General features: G+C 41.3%; 1 protein-coding gene across 6 annotated transcripts in view; it reads right to left on the bottom strand.

The window, feature by feature from the left end:
• FAM184A (family with sequence similarity 184 member A) overlaps positions 1–21,231 on the bottom strand; it is a 211,234-nt gene that overhangs the window by 31,722 nt on the left and 158,281 nt on the right. For 5 of the 6 annotated variants that reach the window (XR_007773883.1, XR_007773884.1, XM_050949489.1 and 2 more), the window contains exons 11-14: positions 18,926–19,079; positions 7,715–7,842; positions 2,308–2,492; positions 1,691–1,837 (exon numbers count right to left, since the gene is read on the bottom strand). Coding sequence is in view for 4 of the 6 variants with exons in the window: in XM_050949489.1 (XP_050805446.1) it covers positions 1,691–1,837; positions 2,308–2,492; positions 7,715–7,842; positions 18,926–19,079 (614 nt within the window). In the remaining 2 variants the exon portion in view is untranslated. The remainder of the gene's footprint in view (positions 1–1,690; positions 1,838–2,307; positions 2,493–7,714; positions 7,843–18,925; positions 19,080–21,231) is intronic. The other variant, XM_050949491.1, reaches the window with a different exon arrangement.

Here is a 21,231-nt window from a genome sequence, read left to right as displayed (position 1 = left end):
ACCTTTATACTTTTCTTTCTGAAGTAGATTCTCTGCTGTTGTTTGACTTAGATCATAAACCTCAAGTATAGCAAAACATATGCAATTGAGCCATACCAACCTGAAAGATGCTGAACACATATATGAGCAAAATATATTTAATTTTGAAATATTTAGGTTACAGCTTAAGATTCTTAATTGTCACTATTATAAATACTTACAAACAAGGAGTATACTATTTGCTGCTATTAATTTAGAAGGCTAATAGGGAGTTTGATCTTAATTTAATTGGAGTTTGTTACATATGAAGGAACAGTTTTTTAAATGTATTACACATAGTTAGAGGGTGTTCTTTGCCCTGACATCAGTTTCTCATTATTAATTAATTATCCACAATTATAAAAACCTTTCTTTGCAAGTGCAATAAAAATATTTCTGAAGTTTGAGTTCTCTTCATTGAGGAGGTATGTGTTGAAACTGAGGATTACATTTGGAAATAAATTGCTCCCAAATACATTTCTGCTTCTGTGCAAAATATAATAGGATATATTTTAATTAATATCTTTAATTAATAGGCTCAGTCCTCTGCATACTTAAAAGTATGTTATAGCTGAGATGTACCTTCAGTAAATAGGCATTATATCACTATTGTACACATAGGGAGGCCTCCATTCCTACAGTCCTTTTATGATGCTTCTGTAGCTGTGTAAAAGAGCCCTTAGGGTATGTCTTCACTGCAATTAGACATCTGCAGCTGGCCTGATAGCTGGCTCAGGCTAAGGGACTGTTTAGTTGCTGTATAAATGTTTGGGATCTGGGACCCTCACCACACAGGGTCGTATAGTGGTATAATTATACCAGTATAGTAAGGCCTGTAAATTTACCCATGTAGACAAGCCCTAAATTACTCCAGCATAAAGCTACCTTAAAGCCTTGCTCCCTAGTGATGAGATTTTCTGCTCTGTCTCTTAGAGACATAACACAAAAATCTCACCCATAATTAGAGAGTGCAGGCTCTCCTGTTTTTTCTCCTTCCTTTGTATACACGAGTCATATGGCCTGAATATATATTAAGAGAGATATGGATATACTGTTTTAACTCTTGTAGAGAAATATTCTGTGTTGCTCAGAGAAATGGCTCCCTGCCTGGCTGAAGTTTTTAGAAAAAATGTATGAGCTTCCTGTAGTGAAAGAAAAAGAAAAAAGTTTTCACCCATTTTTAAAAGGTCAGGCAGAAATCTTCCTGTTCACGTGGAAATCTTTATTGGATTTTAATAAAAGCTAAACATAATTATTGAACAATATCTTACACTCATCTTTTACAACAGTCAATATTTTGGAAGTGAACATGATCTATGGTATTTATAGCTTGCTTTAAACAATTTTATTTTCTCACTTACGTACAGTTATGTACAGCAACAATATAATCTTTTAAATAACATGTTCCCTCCAATTTATTAAGAAGTATACCAATGTAATGTTGTCTTTTCTACCCGGTATCTTTGGCTCTGATTACACTCACAAAACTCCCACTGAAGTCAATGGGAATTTTGAGTGTATAAGGCATGCAGGATTAGGTCCCATATTTGGGCGTGGTTTTTGCATATGTCTCTATCTCCAAGGTTACTTGATAACTTACTGGATATCTTAATGAATCACTTTTCACTCAAAACTCAGCCACATATGATTTTTTTAATGTAATAAAACTTACGAAACTTGTAAAGCTGAATTAATTTCCTTGAGTAGCTCTTGGGTCTTATTAAAATCTGCGAGTATGCTTTGTTTCTCTCTGATGTGGTCTGCTGTCATGACATCCAGCTCTTTCTCATGTTTCTTGCTTAAATCTTGCTCATGTATCCTGTTTAATTTATTTTTGGTTAAAAAAAAGTTATTCTAACATCAGTCTGCTTTATTCATCAAGATTTTCTGCCAGATTTGAAATGGCTTTTTGCTCAACACCAAAACAACACTGTCAGCAGTTACTGAATCATCAAATTGTACTACTGACTTTTCTCCATGCTTCAAGCTTATTTCACTGAAAAGTCATCTCCTTTAATGCTTTTTTTTAAAAATAAACACAATGAGTTTTAAAAAACAGTTAAGAGGATTTTAATTAAAGTTAGCCAACATATGTTATTAAAATTACAGCTGAACCGTATAATAATATCTACTTATATTACCTCCTGGCAGAGGCTAAATGATATACAGTATCACATGACTAAATATCTAAACTAACAACCCACAGAGGGTCAAGTATCTCTGACAAACATTAGCAGTTAAGAGCAATAAATGGGAAAATATTGTAGTTTATAGTAGAAAAATTCATACCTAATCTGTTGGTTGGATTCACTGCGTATTCTGAGAACCTCTTTCCCCTTAAACTCCAGTTCCTTGGTTAGGGCACTTATATTCTCATGCAGAGTCAGAATCTCCTTGTCCAATTCAGATATATGATGGTCACGATGTTTGAGTTCCTCCTGTAGATCTGATACTCGGCACAAAAATTCCTTCTCCTGATAAGCAAATATCAGGAACAAAGAGTACTTTAATATACTCCCGTTTCAGAAGCAAAATACTTGTCTCTGGAAGTTTAACACATACCTTACTTTTCTTTTTGTTTTAGATTTTTTTATTTGCCATTTAATAGTGTTTAAGTATAGAGTATAAGTTTAAAAAGTCCTTATCAAAATCCCGATAAAGGAAACTGGAGATCAATAATGTTTTCTATTGTGTGAGGGTACTTGTGAGAGAATTCTATATATCAGCATGCTGCAGGAGAGGAATCACCTACAGTTAAGGTTATACAAACTGTTTCATTCTAAAAATATATATGTAGTTTTACTCTTTTTTGGCTAAAGTTTTGGCATATTTGTTCTTAGCCTTGGAATTATTTATTTTTAATACAGTTCAAGAAAAAGCTCAGTGATTTTCAACGATGAGGAGAGTAAAAAACACACCTTTGTATTTATAAAAAACGTTTGCAATTTGTTTTGAACAGCTCTAGCATCTCAATGTGAAGTAGTAGAAATCTGGTATGTGGCATGGACATGGACCTTTGGTCTTTTAGTTAAGCAACCCAACAGCTGAAATTCTGTCTTTTTTTGCAACCCATCCAGAGTCCAAATTCATGTGGGGGATGAAAAATCATAGGCCCGCATCCTTCTTGTCCTCAGCTATCTCTTTGCCCCACTGAGGGGACACTAACTACCTGCAGCAGTACCCTCTGGCCTGGCATCTCAGTCCTAACGCCAGACAGGTGCTGAGGAAATGCCCTGAGGACAGGGTTGGGGGGGGTGGAGAGCACTGCACTCACCCTGCAGCAGAAGTCCCTGTCCCATGGGGCTGGGCCTAGCTTCCTGCTCCAGCCATTGTGACCTGGCTCACAGGGTCAAAGAATCACCCCTCCATCATGATGGGGATGGAAGCAGGGGCGTGCAAATTTGAGAGACTGATGCCTTCCACATGATCAATGGAAGTACATATGGAATGAGTGAAGCCCTGATTCAGCATACTACCCTTACCTATTCAGAAAGGCACTTAAACTTACGTATTGGTAAATGAGAAAGTTAAGATTGCCTTAACATTAACTTCTTCTTCTTGTGTGCATGCATTATAATACAGTCTTTAATTACTATATTTTCTATAGTATAGTTTTCTCATTCAGCACAAGGACTGGAAATTGAATGAGTTAACGTTGTGCAAAGAATGAGACTGGCATCCTGCCCATTCTCTGAAGAAGTTAGATGATATGTGATATTTGAGGCATGGGACAACAAAGAACAATGATTGTAAAAATAAATATTGAACTGCCTCTTGCACTGAGCATTGTTCATCCTGTACACTGAATGAGGCATGGGTCCTGCAGAGAAAAATAATATGCAATCATGTAATTAAAGACTGTACCATAAAGCATACATATGAGGGCAGAATTAAAGTTGACTGGACAACCTTAATATTCTTATTTACAGTTGTTCTTCAGGAGTCACCTCTGCACACTCATATTTGTCGGATACGGTGTCCCTGGTCTTGAGCTGCAGAACTGTATTGAAAAGCAGTGTCCATCATGGGATGCACAAGGAATTTCATCTGACAGTGATGTTATCAGCCTATTGTATGTCGATAAGGGTATGCACCTCTGAACCACCTCTATTCCTTTCTCAAACCGAAGAGTCCTGATATAATATTGAACTCTAAGGTAGAGGGGAAGACAGGAAGGTAGCATCAACGCAGAGGTGACTCTCACAGAACAATAATTCCCAGTACTTAACTTCTCTTTCTTCTTCAAGGGTCTTCATGCACTTTCACTTGTGAGAGATTAGCAAGCACTGAGTACATGAGGAGTTCTGAGCTAAATATGAACTCTAGCGTCGCTCTCTTGGGTGCCATTATTGCCATAAGGGGGATTGGAATTTGATGTTAAGTCCAAAGAATAGTGCCTGGTGAAAGTGTGCACTGAATTTGCAGTTGCTGCTTTGCACATCACTATCAAGGGAACCTGTCTAAGCTAGGCCACTGATGTTGAGGTGACTTTCGTGGAGCGGGTCTTTAAGTCAGTGTGTACTGGTTTCTTAGCTAAAATGAAACAATAATCTATTCATCTCCTATCCAGTGTAAGAGTCTCTGTTTCATAATGGGGTCTTCCTAGAATCTTTCCCCACATGCTGCAACCCAGATGGATCGATGATATTCATGGCAGTTGAACATCTGTGACTCTGATGAGATCTGAAGATTTTATGAGCTTGAGAAAATGTAGCAAAAGCTAAAAATTAATGCGTCAGACACTCACCAGGTTCTGTTGCTGCCATGGGCACTTAGAGGGTATAGAGGGATGGTCACAGTGGCTCCACCCTATGTAAACTTGTATGGGAGCACGAGGAGGAACAGCATGCATATGTGGCCCTGATGGATACTGCTATTCAAAAGATTCCAATCTCAAGCACACGTGTATGTACAATGGGATCCACACCAACATATATTCAAAGAACACAAAATATGCTTTTATACCTGAACTGTTGTCGCACTCCCCTTTTTAATTTTTCCTCACTAAGATGCACTACAGTGTAACATTTAATCATGTTTTTAAATTTAAGTGAGTAGTCCCATTGACTTTCATTAATTATGTGGACACCCCATAAAAATGCCTTCTTTTACCTAGCAAATCCTAATGAGATTCAATGGGACTACTCGCACGCATTCAAGTTAAGCACATGCTGAAGTGCTTTGCAGGAGTCAATCTGGTAAGTAAATGGTTATGGCGAGAATTCTGGTCAGTTTGGAAAAAAATTGTCATTAACATTCATCTTGTTTTGCTGATCTTGGTTAGGTTTTCTCCATTTGCAGTTGTACAAGAATACAGCAATAAGCCACCATAAGGTTTGCATTAGGAGAATACCTTGAGAGTATTGTGAGGCACAAGGCTGAAGCCACCTAAGTAGTACACCATTATTCTACTACTGCATATCTTGCCATGTCTTATTGTTATTAAGAGTATGGCTCATTAATTTTTTAAAATTAACTCCCTCCTTCACCTCCATACACAGAGGTTTTATGCAAGGATTCCTTCCCCTATAAAAAAATAGTTCCAAGATGGAAGAGATGAGAAAATAGTATGGAAAAACTTATAAACTCTTTGCCTACTATTCTTAATATATTGATTGTTGCATTGTAATTATGTACTACTTTATTTTTAGTTTTTAACTCAGAGTCTTCATTTTTTCCATTTGTCTACTCAGATAGATTCAGCTACTATCTTTACTCTAATGAATAAGAAATCTACCATTCCTCTCTTGATTTGTTTCAATGCACCTTGGCTTCAATCCTGGCCGGTGCTTTGACTTCAGTGGAACTATGCATGTGTTTAAATGCTCTGCTTGACTGGGGCCAGAGTGCTGAGCACCCTGAAGGATCAATCCTCCATCTTGTACTTCATCCTATACCTCTGACATCTCCTCCTGGGTGTCTCACCATCTCCTTAAATTAAATATGGCCAAACTACCTGTTCATCTTTCCTCCCAAGGCCTCCCATTCTCTTTTACTGTTGACAGCACTAACAGCATTTTCCCTATTCTTCCGGCCTGTAAAGTGGCAATCATCTCTAACTCTTTCTTCCTTGCCCTACGCATGAACGCTCTGTCCTACACATGAAGGCTGCTTTCAGGTGAGAGAACTGTGTCTTCCTATCTTTTTGACAAGTAAACCTGACTGCAGCCTTTGGGGCAACTGCTAAAAATAATTAAATAATAATTCTCTTCCTATTCCCAGGAGTCTGCTTTTTCTTTGAACCAGAAGTTGAGGCTGAACAGTCACTTTGGATTGCTAATACTGAAAAATCTGAACTGGGCTCCTAATTTATTTTTTTAATAGAAAGTGAAAGATGAAAGTGGCTGAATCAAACTGCTGTTGAAAGGCACCTTGTCAACCAGTGGAATCCCCAGCCCTGAACTGGGAACCTAGGCTTCCTAAATAATGCATGAGGAGAGACAGGCACCTAAGAATGGGATCCTAAAAAGCCAGCACACTGAGTGGGGAGCCTCCTAAACTAACCAATGGGAGATGTTAAGGAGAGGGCCTGGCTTAAGTTCCACCCCTCAGAAGGACTTAGGTGCCTAACTCCAGGCCAAAGGGAGATGTCTTTCTCCAATCAGGATTCACAGCTGTGGACCCTCTCCTGGGATTAGGTACCTAAGCTCTTTTTCACAAAAACTAGCAAAGGAGAAGGTGGGCCAGAGAGAGAGAGTGAAAATGACTCTGTATCCCAATGGTTAAGGATTCACCTGGGATGTGGGAGATCCTGGTCCAGTCACCCTGCTTCAATTCATAATTAATTATTTATACACAATAGAACAGATTCAACAGGAGAGACAGAGAGACTTGTCCCAGAATACCCCCTTGCTCTGTGGCTAGGGCACTGGCATGGCAGGTGAGGGATTCAAGTTTAAACCCTTATTTACATCAGGTAGAGGGGTGAATTCAATCTGGGACTCCCACATTCTGGGTGACTACCCTAATCGCTGGGCTAAAAGTTATAATGAGCATAGCATCACTATCTCTGCCTCCTCCTCTGGCAATTTTGTATGGGTTTCAGTGTACTTTGAGAACACAACAGGATCAGGCTCCACAGGCAAGAGAGGCATGGCATTCCCTAGTCTGAGGAACCTGCTGGAGTTTAGGCACAAGATAGGTGCCCAGGCACCTGGAGTGAGGTGGCTGTGCACATGCTCACTAGCAGAAACGTAGGCCCCTAGGGATTTTGAGAGTCTACAGAGTTAGGTGCCAGCTTAGTGGGAGTTTTTGGTTTTCCACGGCACCTAAATGTTGGATTTAGGCTCTTATGGCAACAGCAGCTCCACAAAAAAACCAGTGTTTTAGCCTTGAAGTGTTGCTAAAAGACAAAATCTAGTAGATTAACTTTAACGGGAAATAACACTTTCCCCCTCCGAGTCCAGTCACTGTGCCCTCAAAATGGCTGGACAATTTTGAATCTGAAATTTATTTATAGACTTGAACTGGGAGCTACTTTAAAGACTCTCAGTTAGGTTTGTTGAGGGAGGCAGAGAGAAGAAAAAGAGGTAGCAGATTAGACAAACTGATGAAGGAGCACTGTCTTCAACTCTGACTGCCTTTCAAATATTAAAGTCCTCAATATGCATTTATAGTACAGTTATGTTCTCCAGTTAACACAAAAAAAATTCTAAATATGCAATTTTACATCCAGTTACCATTAATGCTTATCTACCTGTCGTCTGCTGAGTTCTATACTTCTTTCAAGTTCCATTTTAGCAGCTACCAATTCTTGTTGATGGTTGTGCTTTAGTTGGTCAATTGCTGCTGCATGTTGATGATTTAGCTCTGAGCGCAAAGAAGCTGGTTACCATGATTAAAAGGAAAAAAGTTTATTTTGTAAACATTATTGTTAATTAACATAATCAACTCTGATAAAATATTACTACTCACCTAATAAACAGAGAGATAGAAAATTACTTGTATAAATTAACATAAAATCTATGTTGAACATATCAAGCTGATTTTAGGTTTGCAACCCTACACCTTGAGCTGTCATCTATCTTCTATCTTAAGCAAAGTCAGACTTGTTCAATACTAGAAAACCCACATGCTGCAGGAAATTGTATTGGTGACTCAGTATGCTTGTTCTTAAAGTGTGTTCTAGTCTGAAAAATACTTATGTAAAAATGGGATCTTATACAACACATCTGCTCCCTGTGCACATTCAGAGTCATGTCTGTTTACCTGAGTGACAAACTACTTGCAAAACTGCCATGGAAGTTTACCAGTCTAGGCACAAAACCTACTTGTCTCTCTTTTACCATGACTGATAATGGAAAAAATCACCTCAGTTAATGACATTTTAATTGCACATTGAAAAAAAAAAAAAGTTCTTCAACCTCTTGAATAGGCAAGCAGAATTCTGTGCCTTTCTGTGACCTCCATGATTTCTGCAACAGCCAGTATGGCTGACCCCAGGGCTGCCCAAGTAGCTGGCCCTGGAGCCAGGCGCACCGGCCACTGCTCAAGCAGCCCCGGGGCCCACCAGAGCAGCCACCAGTGCGGCTGGCCCCAGGGACCACCTGAGCAGCAGTGGATGGGCGATCCCCCGGCCAGCCACACCGGTGCTGTTGGAGCAGTCCCAGGGTCAGCTGCATCGACTGCTTCTCAGACAGCCCTCGGGCAGCTGAACCCAGGGATCACACGAGCAGAGGCCAGTGCGGGTGGCCTCGAGGACTGCCTGAGCAGCGGTCCCAGCGGTGGCAGGAGGAGCAGCAGGTGGGCAGCCCCGGGGACAGCCAGAGCAGCCACTGCTCAGTGGCCCCCGGCAGCTGGTGCCGCTGGCCTCTGCGGCCTCACCAGAGCAGCAGCCTTCCTCTCCCCCTGCCCAAAGCAGCACCCCACCCCCTGCCCCTCAGAGCAGAGTTCCCCCCCTCCTCTCCACTAGCTAAGATTTAGTCAGGGGTATATAGTACATGTCATGGACAGGTCACAGACCATGAATTTTTGTTTGTTGCTCGTGACCTGTCCTAGACTTTTACTAAATATACCCATGACTAAATTGTAGCCTTCATTATCACCAGGAATAAAGATTCTGGAGGTTAAATTACACCTTTGGTCACATCTGTGCAACCCCATCAACCTTCACTGAACTTACACAGATGTAATTGAGGGCATAATTTAAACACAGTGAGGCTGCAAGATGTTAATAAAGGCATAGTCTGAACTGCAGAATCCTCAAAACTAGTGATTGAGACTGATAAAGAAAAGAACACGAACTGACTTTCAGTGATGCAACTCCAAACTGGGATTTGAAAGTTAGAAAAAAATGTTTGAACTCTTCTATACTGAGCTTGCTTGAGCTGCACACCAGGACCAGATTAAAGAATTTTGGAGCTGTGATCTACAGAAATTGGGGGGAAACCTTCCTTAAACTAGACAGAGCATGTGATATGCAATGAGTAAATATGAGAACATCTTAATTTTATTAATATTAGATCAGAGAAGACTGAAAAAATCTAATATGAAATATATTAATATTAATACATCTAGACTATTTAATTTAAATACACATGACAATTTGTTTGTTTAAGAAATCTAATATCCACTTTCTCTCTCTTTTTTTGTTCTGGGAAACGTTTGCTAAATAGGCTAATCACAAGGAGGTATTTATGAAAAGTGACCTAGAAATTAACTTTACTGTGCCCAGCTGTCTCTCCTCATCTATAAGAGAAAGGTTCCTGATGAAAATGGAACTTGCTGGAGATGATACAGATCAGAAAAGAGCAAGTATACTAGCATACTGGATATCTGAGCCTCCTGAGCGAGACATACTTTTGCTGCTTTCTGAAAAAGAGGCAGGACTAAGGGAGTAACTTTACCAGTTCCTACAGGAAAAGGGCAACGAGTCTCTACTGGCTTTGGACACAAGTTTGATTCAAATCAATACAAATATGGGAACGACTGAGAAAGTGATTGTGGGATTAGGCTTCAACATCTGAGTGAGCAGGAAAGCTGGTTCTTTTTCCCCTGGGAAGAAGTGAGGACTTGCCATGATGGCTCACTACTAAGATCCCAAAGAGGACACTGTGGCTCTGATGGCTCATGATACCAACACCAGCAAAGAGGAAGAATGTGCCAAGGACGAGTTGAACCCTGAAAAGTGACTCCCAAAAACTGGACCCCTCCCAGAATCCCCCCTATTCTTATGTGGCTCTGACCACCATGGCAATGATGGAAGTGGGGGCCAGACTGAAGCTGGTTGGAGCCCAAATACACTTGTCACCTCTGAGAAGCAGAAAAACCAGCAACTGCTCCCCCCACAAGCCTGACCCACTTCTTCCCCTCCCAGGTACCACCCCCAACCAGCCTGACCCTCCTCTACCCCTCCCAGATACCCTCTCTTCCCCTTCCAGGTTCTCCTCTCCCATCAACCTGGTCCCCCTGGCCCATAAGCCCCTACACCCACTCCCTCCCAGCCCAGGCAGCTCCCAAGTTCTCAGAAACCAATGCCCCTGGGCCCCTGCTGCTTACACCCTCACTGCTCATGAGTCTTGAGTCAGTCCTGCTTTCTGGCATCGAGAGGAGAAACAGCTGCCAATTGGGCATACTGAGGGCCCTGTATGCAGAGTGGGATCCGAGTGCCACATTAGCAGTGCCCCCAGGGCCCTTGTGACTTGGGCACCATAGTGAAAAATGGCCACAGGCACGCACAGCCACACATGCAGGCAGCAACGGTTGCCAGTCACAATATGGCAGGGTTTTTTCTGCTTGTAATTTAAGTGAAACAAGTGACCCCTGCCCCGTTCATTGCAACTGGCAATGCAGCATTAAATCTGGCCAGGCCAGTTAGGAACTGGACTTGCTGAAGATCATTGAGATACAGTACACATGAAATCTTAGGTTTGTATTTGGGCAGAAAGCCCAAGCTGACTACACTGTATTTTCAGCACACTAGCTGGAGCAGAGTTAGTGCATGTCTGTCGACCTGAGCTGGGAAGCACACCGGCAGCTGCAGTGTTGAGGTATCCTGAGTGACAGCTCTAACGGGATGTATGCTAAACTCTTATAAATATTGGGTAAGGGTGAAATCCTATTTTTCAGCCACCTCACTTGCCTTTCCATTCGTGAGTCCTTCTATTTTGAAGAAAGCTAATTTTGTACCGCCCTAGCCTCCACTGTATGGAATTTGGATTTAATTTTCAACTCAGATTTGTCATTCAATCTGAAGTTGATTTTACTGCTAAGACATGTGTCAACTTCATTTATTAAACATTTTGAGACCCTGTGGTTAATAGCTGACACAACAAGCTCTAGTGCATGCTTTGGTGCTTTTCCTGCTTGATTACTATAATGGCATCCTTGCTGGTATCAACTTTCATCTAGCCTATATAAACTACCATTTGTCAGCAAGTATGAGATTCATTTGATCTTTTGCTGTTCATATTTTTGCCATTTAGATCTTCATCCAATGCCCACTGAAGTAAATGGCAATCTTTCCATTTGCTTCAGTAGGCTTTGGATTAGGCCCTTAAGGTAAGTCTACAATGCAAATGAAAAGTGTGATTCCCAGCATGGACAGGGTCAGCCCACAACATTTTGGCACCTGAGGCAGGTAGCTCAAATGATGCCCCCATGCCTCGTCACTTGGGCCAAAACTTTAAAAAGGTCTCAATTCTGCCTTCTTCCTGTTCTACTCCTCTAATGGTACTGCTCTGCTACCTACCCCAATAAAGGAGAGCTAGCAACTTAAAATGCCTTGTTCAAAAATTTTAAGTAACACCCTGACATCATCATCAAAGAGGCTGATAAAGGAGGTGCCGTTGTCATCATGAACAGGTCTGACTACCAAAAGGAGGCTGCCAGACAACTCTCCAGTACCAAATTCTACAGGCCACTTCCCTCAGATCCCACTGAGGAATACACTAAGAAACTGCACCATCTACTCAGGACATTCCCTACACTAACTCCGGAACAAATCAACATACCCTTAGAGCCCCAACCAGGGTTATTCTATCTACTACCCAAGATCCACAAACCCGGAAATCCTGGACGTCCCATCATCTTGGGCATTGGCACTCTCACTGAAGGACTGTCTGGATATATGGACTCTCTACTCAGACCCTATGCCACCAGCACTCCCAGCTATCTCCGTGACACCACTGATTTCCTGAGGAAACTACAATGCATTGGTCACCTCCTAGAAAACACCATCCTAGTCACCATGGATGTAGATACTCTCTACACAAACATCCCACACACAGATGGAATACAAGCTGTCAGGAACAGTATCCCTGATGATGCCACAGCACAACTGGCTGCTGAGCTCTGTGCCTTTATTCTCACACACAACTATTTCAAATTTGATGACAATATATATCTCCAGATCAGTGGCACCGCAACGGGCACCCACATGGCCCCACAATATGCCAATATTTTTATGGCCGACCTGGAACAACGCTTCCTCAGCTGTCATCCACTCACGCTCCCTCCTCTACCTACGCTACATTGATGACATCTTCATCATCTGGACCCATGGGAAGGAGACTCTGGAAAAATTCCACCACGATTTCAACAGCTTCCACCCCATCATCAACCTTAGCCTGGACCAATCTACACGGGAGGTCCACTTCCTAGACACCACGGTGCAAATAAGTGATGGTCACATTAACACCACATTAACACCACCCTATACCGAAAACCTACCGACTGCTATACCTACCTTCATGCCTCCAGCTTCCATCCCGGGCACATCACACAATCCATTGTCTACAGCCAAGCACTGAGGTACAACCGCATCTGCTCTAACCCCTCAGACAGAGACCAATACCTACAAAATCTCCACCAAGCATTCTCAAAACTACAATACCCGCACGAGGAAATAAGGAAACAGATCAACAGAGCCAGACGTGTACCCAGAAGCCTCCTACTGCAAGACAAACCCAAGAAAGAAACCATCACATACAGTCCCCAGCTAAAACCCCTCCAACGCATCATCAGGGATCTACAACCTATCCTGGACAATGATCCCACACTTTCACAGGCCTTGGGTGGCAGGCCAGTCCTTGCCCACAGACAACCTGCCAATCTGAAACATATTCTCACCAGTAATTGCACACCACACCATAGTAACTCTAGCTCAGGAACCAATCCATGCAACAAACCTCGATGCCAACTCTGCCCACATATCTACACCAGCGACACCTTCACAGGACCTAACCAGATGAGCCACACCATCACCGGTTCATTCACCTGCATGTCCACCAATGTAATCTACACCACCATATGCCAGCAATGCCCCTCTACTATGTACATGGGCCAAACTAGACAGTCTCTACGGAAAAGGATAAATGGACACAAATCAGATGTCAGGAATGGCAATATACAAAAACCTGTAGGAGAACACTTCAACCTCCCTGGCCACACTATAGCAGACCTTAAGGTGGCCATCCTGCAGCAAAAAAACTTCAGGACCAGACTTCAAAGAGAAACTGCTGAGCTTCAGTTCATCTGCACATTTGACACCATCAGCTCAGGATTAAACAAAGACTGTGAATGGCTTGCCAACTACAGAACCAGTTTCTCCTCCCTTGGTTTTCACACCTCAACTGCTAGAACAGGGCCTCATCCTCCCTAATTGAACTAACCTCATTATCTCTAGCCTGCTTGCATATATATACCTGCCCCTGGAAATTTCCACTACATGCATCTGAGGAAGTGGGTATTCACCCACGAAAGCTCATGCTCCAAAACGTCTGTTAGTCTATAAGGTGCTACAGGATTCTTTGCTACTTTTACTTAACTTTCAAACGCCTGAACAGCAAATGTAACTTTTCTTGTCTGCATAGTAAACACTGGCATTTTTATCTGTTTGAATAATCAAAGTAGTGCTTTCTGTGCCTTCCTGGTTGCAAAGATCTGAATTGCTCCCTGCTGAAGGTCCACAGTCTGGGCCAGCTCATGCTCTGTAGAGATGGTTGCAAGGCTGACCAGCCTCTCATGTGTCGTTGTGGAGTGTAGATGTGTTTTTATTAACTTCAGAAGCTGTGTTCTGCACTGGCAATGGTTACAAGAAGTGTTAGAAGTACACGCAGAGCAACAAAAGCATTTGGAAAGGAGTGGTCATCTTATTTGTGCACATATATTCCAGAACAGCCTTTGGAGTTGATCCTGCTGAAATGTACCTTGAAAGGGCTTTCAGTTCATCACCTAAATCACTCGCATCAATACTGCGCATGTCAGCATGTGTCAACACTGTCTCTAGTGCCCTGCAATGCTGGTATAGGTCTTCTTCAGGTATAGTGAGGAGTTTTAGAATATCATACAACATCCCAAATATACTGCTGTGTTCCTTGAGCTACATGAAACATTCTTCAACTCACTGTATTGCACAATCTAGCACCTAGTTAAAGAATTCAACTTTGAATTGCTCTTAGGGGTCTCTTATGGGATTATCCTGTGCCTCGTAACCAAAATGTCTTCTTCTTTGGTGACTCTTGTATTCTTGAATGGGTGGGAAAATAGCTTCAGTGTGAAGTTCCTCTGCCAACTTCTCTGCACTCTTCAGAAAGTTTTGAAATCCCACATCTGACTGGTAAGACTGTAAGTATGACTTTGCTTTCTCTAGTTGTTCCATTGCTCCAGATATATCAAAGTCAACACTCTGGAGTCTCTTGCTTGCAACATTTAATTTCCAACAGTATGTCATGCCACAACACCATAGGGTGACCAAACAGCAAGTGTGAAAAATCAGGACGGGGACGGGGGGTAATAGGCACCTATAGAAGACAAAGCCCCCAAAAATCGGACATCTGGTCATCCTACAACACTAAGCTACACAGAAATTTGAAGTTATGTATGTTTCTGGTGATTCTATTTCTCTCTGCCACTGTTCTCCCACAAACAGTTCCTGTCATAGCATTATCCTCCATAATGGCAACTGTGGCCATCTATCTTCCCAATTTGGTGTCTGATAAGCTTTATCACCTCCACTCGACTTTCCCATCATGTGTACTCACTGGTTTCAGTGTCGGAGAGAATGTTCCCAGATGTTGCTTCAAAATTTGCCATTGATGAATTGATGCAGAGAAAAATACATAGATGCTTTGAATTACATTAAAAAATTCATCAGCCTCACTAGAAGCTGATGCTGCATCACTGACCACCAAGTTCAATGAATGAGAACTGCTCGAGGGCTTAACTCTCGGATCTGTGTCTGCACTCCTCTGTTCTTTCCTCTCATGTTGGCACCATTATTGTAGCCCTGACCTCTTATGTCAGCTATCACAATTCAGTATCTTCCAGCTTTTTAAGAAGCACATTTGTCATACCAGCTCCTGTAGTATCATCAGTGTCAATACATTCTAGAAAATGCTCTCTGACAGTCACTATTGAGGGAAGTTTTCACTAGGTTCTGTTGTTGTTACAAAACGCACCATTAAAGTATGGCTGATGTCAGGTGTACAGTCCAGAATAACAGAGTAATATCTTGCTGACTTCAGATCTGCCACAATTTTCTGTTTGACTATTGTTGCCAGTAACTGTATGATCTCATTCTGAATTGTTTTTTCAAGGTAGTGGTGTGTGTACATTTCTTGGGTGGTGACTTTTCTTAGATGCTTCTGGAGTACAGCATCAAACTCAGCCATCAGCTCCACAGTTTTAAGGCAGTTTTCATTGTTTGGCACATACAGCTGATCTGAAGTGCCAAGCAGTACTAGGTTTTGGGTAGCAAACATTCTCACAATGGCAATGAGCCTTTTCAGAACATTTTGCCAGTAAAGAGACTCTGATGCAATTTTCTCTTGATGCTGATCATCTCTGGTGGCCTTTAACCTTAGTCTCATCTCAAGCTCTTTCCACCTATGGAATGCTCTCTGGTGGTTTGCTGTCTTCTCATGGCATGCCAGATTTCTAGCCCAATTTTTCCAGTCCTTTGTTCCTGTAGAACCCAATGTGGCTGGAACATTAGACTGGAAGAGTTTTCAACAAAAACAGTATGTAGCATTCTGGGTTTTTGAGTACATAAGCCATGGCCTCTCCACTTTGTCACCATTGGGGATTGCATCACACCAGTAATGTGTTGGATGGAAACTTCTATTTCCATCGTCTTTGGGGAACATGAAGTTTTTCACTTGCTGTGGCCCATGCAGTACAAGGAAGTCCCTCAGGCTACTGCTCAAGTGGGTCCACTGTCCTGGATCATCTAGACTAAAAGTACTAAACTCAGCAGCAGCGGTTTCTTGTGCCTCCATCACATTCTACTCTGATCTACACTTTTCTTCAGGAATGTGCATGGTTACATCCATTTGAGATGGAGATATGGATGCTGCAGTAGCTGCCAGGTCACCTGCACTCTGACTAACTGGAAGATCAGGCATCCCCTCACCACTCACATCCTCACTGGGGCAAGAAGGCTCACGGTGAACATTTGTGTCTATGTATCTCAGGAGAGCTCCTTCCTGCTTAGATAGAAAAGCTTCCTTTGCTTTTTTTCTTTTCGGAGTGCTGCCCCAGAGGGGGTTTTCTTCTTTCACTAATGACTGCTGTTCTGTGCCAGCTGTAGTGGCTCTCTGCACTCAATAGAAGGGGACAAATAAGGAGGGCGGTAGTAGGGCCTGAGTGAGGGAAGCGATAAGTATCTTAACGGCCTAACTGGCTCCTACTATTTCAGCTGACTGCCTGTTCTCCTCAAGTGGGTTCAGGGAAGCAGCAGGAAAGAGGAAGCTCCCTGAGAAGCTGGTGTTAATCAGTCCAGGCTCCTGGGGGTGCTAGAGAGGTACATAAGAGGCTCCTCCTCCTCTCTCTCCCTGTAGCTCCTGCTGCTTTCTGTTATTCCCTCTCACCTTTTCTCCTCCCTGCCTGTTATGTCTCTTGTGCCTTCCTATCTTCAGCACAGCACTCTACCATCTCTATGCATCTAGAGCAGAGAGAATACATATGCACCAGCAGCAGACACAATTTTCTACACTCTGGGTCCTAGTGGTGCCCCCCCACAGTCTGCACCTGCGGCGGCTGCCTCAGTTCACCTCTGTCTACCCACAAGTCTGTATACCCATGCTGGTAACGTATCACCAAAGATAAAAGTTGTGCATGTGTGTGTGTATGGGAGAGGGTTTTGGGTTAAGAGTTAAAGTTTAGGTTAACTCTGCAATGAAGACATACCCTAAATGGCAGTTGATCTATTCAGATTATACAGTATTTAATCCCTATCAGACAGGGTTGACCATCTGCATTAGGAGCTTCTTTTGTGCTTAATCCATCTCGGCCAGAGAACTCTGGAAACTTTAAATCTCTTTTTGGGACCCTCAAATCCGAAAAACAGAATTTATCTAATTCAAATTCTTGGATTCTGCTAAGATAATATTTTATTGTTCTTTTGATATGTAGCAATAGTGCTGATTCTCTATCTTGTTAAAAAAGAGGGCCAAAAAAAGGACAGAAAATCTGATTTTACATGAAAGAAGGTGCAGTATATAAAAACATGTGTTTATAGATGACAGTACAGATTCAAAGATTCTAAGGACAGAAGGAACCACTGAGATCATCTAGTCTAATCCCTTGTATGACACAGGCCAAAGAACTTCCCCAAATAATTCCTATTTGAACTAGAACATATCTTTTAGAAAAACATTCAATATTGATTTAAAAATTGCCAGTGATGGAGAACTCTCCACGACCCTTGGTAAATTGTTCCAATAATTAATTACCTTACCTGTTAAAATTGTATGCCTATTTCCAGTCTGAATTTGTCTAGCTCCAGTCAATGGATCTTGTTATACCTTTGTCTGCTAGACTGAAGAACCTATTATCAAATTGCTGCACTACCAAATTTGTGTACGGCACTTACAGACTGTGATCACATCATCCCTTACCCTTCTCTTTACTAAGGAAAGCTCCTTCAGTCTATCACTATAAGGCATGTTTTCCAATCCTTTAATCTTGTGGCTCTTCTCTGAATTCTCTCCAATTTACCAATATCCCTCTTCTAAAAGGGCTGATGAGAAAAAAACAGTTCACTGACCTATCTAGTTTAAACAATAGCAGCCAAAACCAGAACTTTAATATTCACAGATTCAGAGTAAGGTTCATGGCTCTGAGGTCAGTTTAAACTCTAGGTCAAGTCAGTTTTTCAAGGGAACCTTAAAAGAATGTAGAAAGCCTACTCGTTAGTGATGTGGTGCAGTTACAAATTCCTTGATCGCAGCTTTTTGCAATACTTTTTAAAGTATGTCCATACTAGAGGTGGACGGTATTAACTCAGCTCAAAGAGACATACCCACACTAGTTCTGACTGAGCTATTGTACTAAAAATAGAAGTGGGGCTGCACTGATGCAAGTGGTGGGATGGGCTAGCTAACCCAAGTACACATCTAGCATCTTAGACACGATTGTACTCAGGGTAGCTAGTCCCTCATGCTGCTCAGGCTGCAGCAGTTACACTTCTATTTTTAGCCTGCTAGCTTGATCAGAGCTAGCGCAAATATGACTCCTTGAGCTGGAATTTACACCTTAGCGTCTTCATTTTTACCACTGTTACATGTATATGCTGAAACTGTTCTAGTTGTTCTATTTCACTGGTACTTTCTGAAACTTTCTCTATCATGAAATTCTGGTTGCTGACACATCATTCTAGAATACTTAATACTGGGATTTTCCAAAGGCTCAGCTGATCTACCTGCTCTCATAGAAATCAAACTCCTCTTGATTTCAGTACAAGCTGTTAGGTCAATGCTGAGTGCTTTTGAAAATCCCACTCTACAACTTTATATTTATTTAAATTATTTACCTTCTTTATTCATATCATCCTTAGTTTTATACTATTTTTCACTTATAGTGCTATGAAGTTTGTAGAAAGTGCTTTATGATGTCTACAGTTATATTAATTATGCAAATAGTAATCATATCTTCTGATGCAATTTACACTAGCTTGAAAATAGTATACCTAGCATAGCTTTCCCTTCATCTTCCAACTCAAATCGAAGAGTTTGAAGTTCCTGTTCCATTTCCAATTTGAAACCTTCCATAGCTTGTTTGTGTGCTTCTTTCAGTGTCTGAAGTTCTTCTAAATGCTTTTGTTGTAAATGCTCTTCTAGTTCCTATGAAATCCAAAAGGAGAAGAACTTTTTTACACAAACTAAAACAATGCATAAAATATTTAACAATGAATTAACAGGAAGGATTTTTTTAAATGACAGAAATGCATGTATTATTAAAAATACCTCCATTTATCATTTAAAAAGCCAATGACAGACTCAAGCCATCATTAAAAAGGTAATCTTTATTCTACTTTCCCAAATTAAAGTGCCAAAGAGGTCTTCTTTCTTATTCTTTCCCATCGCTGGTGATTACCAGTACTTTTGAGTATAAAGTATAAGGACCATAACCTACTCACAATTTGTGCATGGAACAAGGGCAGGGTACAAGCACTATGTACACCCAAAGTTTAAGTTTCTAAAATTTATTGTTCGGGTGGTTTTGATCCAGGTTGAACAAAAATCACACAAATCATTTTTGAGCTTACAGTAGGTTAAAAAAAATGCTTTATCACCTTTTAAATACTATGAAAAATATCATTCCCAGGTTGAGGACATAGATGCATATTTTCAGTTCTGAAAATTCTTTTCAAAATCACAAATGTCTAGATCAGGGGCTCTCAAACTGGGGGTCGTGAAGTTATGACATGGGGGGGTTGTGAGCGGTTGGCCTTCACTCCAAACCCCGCTTTGCATCCAGCATTTATAATGGGGTTAAATATATTAAAAAGTGTTTTTCAATTTATAAGGGGAGTCACACTCAGAGGCTTGCTACGTGAAAGGGGTCACCAGTACAAAAGTTTGAGAACTACTGGTCTAGATTCTGCCATCTTTTCTCAAATTAGGAAGCATTCTGCTGTACAGATTATCCCACTGAAATGAACAGCACTACATGTAAAGTTAGGTATTACTCTAGAACCTCAGTTACGATCACCTTGGGAATGGAGGATGCTCGTAACTCTGAAATGTTTGTAACTTTGAACAAAACATTACAGTTGTTCTTTCAAAAGTTTACAACTGAACATTGACTTAATACAGCATTGAAACTTTACTATGCAGAATAAAAATGCTGCTTTCCCTTTTATTTTTGTAGTTTACATTTAACACAGTACTGTACTGTATTTGCTTCTTTTTTTTTTTGGTGTCTGCTGCTGCCTGATTGTGTACTTCCAGTTCCAAATGAGGTGTGTGGTTGACTGGTCTGTTAGTAAGTCTGGTGTTCATAACTCTGAGGTTCTACTGTACTCAATTTGAGCAAGGGTGTCAGAATAGGCTTAAAAGGATTTTTAACAGAAGTAATGTTAGAACTTTCAGCCCTGATCTTACTTAACATTGCTTATGAGAGGACACCTGATCTCACATGGAGCCCCAACAAAGTAAATGGGGCTCTAAGCAGTAATGGTGGTATGCCCGTGCACAAACACTGCAGGTTCAGAGCCTTAGACAGTAGACAAAATAAAGAAGCATATGATGTACACAAGTGTGAAGAAACAAATTTCAAAAGGACTCTAGCAAATTCTGAGAAGTGGTGTGAGAAGTTTTATCATAAGAACAGCCATATTGGGTCAGACCAAAGGTCGATCTAGCCCATTATCCTGTCTTCTGACAGTGGCCAATGCCAGATGCCCCAGAGGGAATGAGCAGAAAAGGTAAACATCAGGTGATCCATTGCCTGTTGCCTATTCTCAGCTACTGGCAAACAGAGGCTAAGGACACCATCCCTGCCCATCCTGGATAATAGCCATTGATGGACCCATCCTCCATGAACTTATCTAGTTCTTTTTTGAACCCTCTAATAGTCTTGAACTTCACATCATCCTCTGTCAATGAGTTCCACAGATTGACTATCCATTGTGTGAAAAAATACTTCCTTTTGTGTGTTTTAAACCTGCTGCATATTAATTTCATTTGGTAACCCCTAGTTCTCATGTTATGAGAAGGAGTAAATAACACTTCCTTATCTACTTTCTCTACACTAATCATGATTTTATAGACCTCGATCATATCCCTCCTTTGTCGTCTCTTTTCCAAGCTGAAAAGTCCCAGTCTTATTAATCGCTCCTCATATGGAAATCATTCTATACCCCTAATAATTTTTGTTGCCTTTTTCTGAACCTTTTACAACTCCAATATATATCTGTTTTGAGATGGGGTGACCACAAATCAGAAATATAATGTAACAAATTAAAACAAGAGCTACACTGGACGTCCTGGA

Source organism: Gopherus flavomarginatus, chromosome 4 (assembly GCF_025201925.1).
Source record: "Gopherus flavomarginatus isolate rGopFla2 chromosome 4, rGopFla2.mat.asm, whole genome shotgun sequence".
Taxonomy (NCBI): Eukaryota; Metazoa; Chordata; order Testudines; family Testudinidae; genus Gopherus; species Gopherus flavomarginatus.
The sequence above is the reverse complement of the archived record's forward strand: the minus strand, read 5'-3'. Positions and strand labels throughout refer to the sequence as shown.